This window comes from Sesamum indicum, linkage group LG9, assembly GCF_000512975.1.
Source record: "Sesamum indicum cultivar Zhongzhi No. 13 linkage group LG9, S_indicum_v1.0, whole genome shotgun sequence".
Classification (NCBI taxonomy): domain Eukaryota; kingdom Viridiplantae; phylum Streptophyta; class Magnoliopsida; order Lamiales; family Pedaliaceae; genus Sesamum; species Sesamum indicum.
Window position 1 is genome coordinate 361,482 of NC_026153.1, and position 2,899 is coordinate 364,380.

General features: G+C 37.9%; 1 protein-coding gene across 1 annotated transcript; it reads left to right on the forward strand.

Moving 5' to 3' along the window:
* On the forward strand, positions 23-2,594 carry LOC105170224 (AT-hook motif nuclear-localized protein 9-like). The gene is made up of 6 exons (XM_020696966.1): positions 23-46; positions 202-562; positions 881-951; positions 1,175-1,306; positions 1,399-1,554; positions 2,043-2,594. The coding sequence occupies exons 2-6, from the start codon at positions 211-213 to the stop codon at positions 2,328-2,330; spliced, it is 999 nt and encodes a 332-aa protein (XP_020552625.1). The 5' UTR covers positions 23-46; positions 202-210; the 3' UTR covers positions 2,331-2,594.

A 2,899-nucleotide genomic window follows, 5' to 3' on the forward strand; every position in this document is an offset into this window, starting at 1 on the left:
CCCATTGACACACACACACAGATACACATGAACGATACACGCATTAGTATGTGTTTGTGTGTAGTTTTCCCTCCCTTGCATGCATGAGATCAGCGCCGTCTCTCTTCTTTCCATGACTCTATATATATATATATATATATGTAGATCAAATGTTGCCCTTTTTTCTTTGTTTATTTCCTCTGACAGTTTTCATGTTTTCAGGCGAGCAAAATGGAGTCCGAAAACGCCGCCCCCCAGCATGCAGCCGCCGCCGCCACCGCCGAGACTGAGGTTTTGGAACTTTGTGTGGATGATGTGGAGGTGGTGGTTAGTGAAGATGAGGAGAAGTTGGAAAATGAGGACGGAGGAGATGAACAAGGAGGGGTTGCGGTCAGCGTCGCACGCGCCGGAGAGGCCGTGTTTGCTGTCAAGAGAAAGAGAGGGCGCCCAAGAAAACAGCAGCCGGGGGAGCCCGCGGGACAACAGTTCATGGCGGTGCCGGCATATTCCATCACTCCGGAGAGGAGAAGCGGAGGCCGCCCTAGGGGCTCCGGCAAGTGGCAAACTCTGGCTGCTTCTTTTGGTAATTTTTTATCAAATTAATCTTAATTTTCTTTTTCTTTTTATTTTTATTCAATTGTAATTAATTAATTAGTAGTAAATGTTATTAATTTTTTGTTAATTAAGAGTGAAATTTTTGTTTTTATTAATTTTATTTTGTCTCCAGAAAAAAAATTTGAATAATATTTCAATTTTTATGAATATACATATTTATAATATATATATATATATGTATATATCAATTTAACCTCTAAATATATATAAAAAAATAAATTAAAATTTTTCCTATTTTGGTATTTCATTAATTAATCTGACTGATCTATATATATTGGATCCGTAGGTGGGATTAATGCTGCGGACACTGCTGGAAGCAACTTCACTCCTCACACAATCACCGTTCAACAAGGAGAGGTAACATTACTCATTGCCGAAAAGTTGTACCTTACACTAATTATGCGACAAGCGTATTATATATATTTATCAAATAACTTGAGAACAACGATTAAAATCAGCAAAACAAGTGAAATAATACTTGTAAGGTTGTGTTTGTATATATTAAAGTAATGTACATATTAATTATAAGAAGAGAATGACATCTTATATATATATATATATATATATGTTGTCTGTGCAGAACATAGTTCAAAAGATCTGGTCCTTCTCTCAGAGTATTCCTGATTCCATCTGCATCCTTTCGGCTTCTGGTACGATCTCTGTTGCAGAGGTCTTCCTACCAGCTTCTCCTGGTGGTGTTCTGAAATACGAGGCATGTTGGATTGATCTATACAAGTATTGCTTATTAGTATTTGTATGCTTAGACGTTGATCCATTCTGTATTCCGGTTGTACGTGTGTGCAGGGAAACTTCACGATTATACACCTCAACGGCTCTCATACGTATGACGAAAGAAGGGGTGGCAAGATTTGCCTTCTAAGTGTTCAATTGGCTAATGGTGATGGCCGGTTCTACGGTGGTGCTGTAGCTGGTTTGCTCATTGCAGCCGGACCAACTCAAGTGAGCTATAATTAACTTGTCTTAATTTCCTTGTGTACTAACACTTTGTTTCTATTTTGCCATGATCAACTTCTTTTTTGTGTGGTGGACTAGGAGCTTTTTGCAGCTTATATATGTTATGCTTTATTTATATAGTCCTTGCTCATTCTTATATGTATTCAAGTTATTTTGTAGATAATCAAATTCTCGCCACATAATATATAGTTTGAATTGATGAATATACAATTTTCTGACGTTGTCGTTGCATCAACATATATGTTACTCTATTATACATTCTTGTCAAACACTACTGCTTCACTTTCGTGTGTTTATTGCGTACAGACCCACTTTTAAAATATAAATTTATTAATTATATTTTTTTAAAATTTGAAATGAATACATGTGTTGAAATAACTCACAAATGGGACACCAAAGTTTTCTTTGTTAGAAGATGTGCATTGGCTTTTGATTCTTCAATTTCTGATTCCCTACATGTCTTATGTTTCCAGCTTATCATTGGTACATTCAGACAGAAGCTGAGGCATCAACTGAACACAAGGCCACATCGCTTTGCATCTCCAAACCCTAATAGAGAGGCCACCCCTCCAGTTCCATCACAGACAGATCAGAAGCGCAAAACAACTGATGCTAAAGCCAAAGGTACTCTTGTAATTGACCCTCCGGTTCTCCCTGATGATCCACCGGTGACCGATGAAGTGGCCATGCAGAAAGGGAAGGCCCTTGATCTTGGCCGTGCGGCAACATCTGATGATGATGAATCTGGAGACGAGGAATGAAGACATGTTTAAGGTAAAGCAAAGAAGACCTTACTTCTTAGCGGAAGTTGAGGATTTGGTGGTAGTGGCTCAGGTTTGTTGCTTGAGGGGTCATGCATGGCTCATTGTTGTTGTATGTTGTTTATGTTTGGAATCTTGATGATTAGCTTGTTGTTGTGTTCTAAATTTGGATTTTCTGCAAGTGTGTGAGCACATTTTGGGGATTTCATTGTCTGTTTGATGTACTGCAATTGTTGTTGAAAACTGAATGTTGTTTCCTAGTTTATGAACATGTTTGTGTTGTTGTTTAATGTTGCATGGTCAATTACCGTTCTGCCCTTGATTTATTTTAGAAAGACTTGGGAGTATCCTTTTAGTTTTAGTAATTTCATGAGCTTTAATTCAGCTAGAAAAGATTTAATTTGGCCCGGCCAAAATTACCCAAAAGGCCGAAGCAAAAAATTTAGACTTCTTTAATGGGCCTTAGATACGCTTATTGGGCCTCCTCCTGAATCCAGTTGGAAAGCCGGTTTCCTTCTCAGGTAAGAATAAAGCAAATTACTCCTTTTGTTTGTGTCACAATTTTATTA

Coding starts and splice junctions, on each gene's coding strand:
- LOC105170224 (XM_020696966.1), top strand. CDS start 211: ATGGAGTCCGAAAACGCCGCCCCCCAGCATGCAGCCGCCGCCGCCACC. Junction 1,307..1,398: donor GTGGTGTTCTGAAATACGAG/GCATGTTGGATT, acceptor ACGTGTGTGCAG/GGAAACTTCACGATTATACA. Junction 1,555..2,042: donor TTGCAGCCGGACCAACTCAA/GTGAGCTATAAT, acceptor TTATGTTTCCAG/CTTATCATTGGTACATTCAG.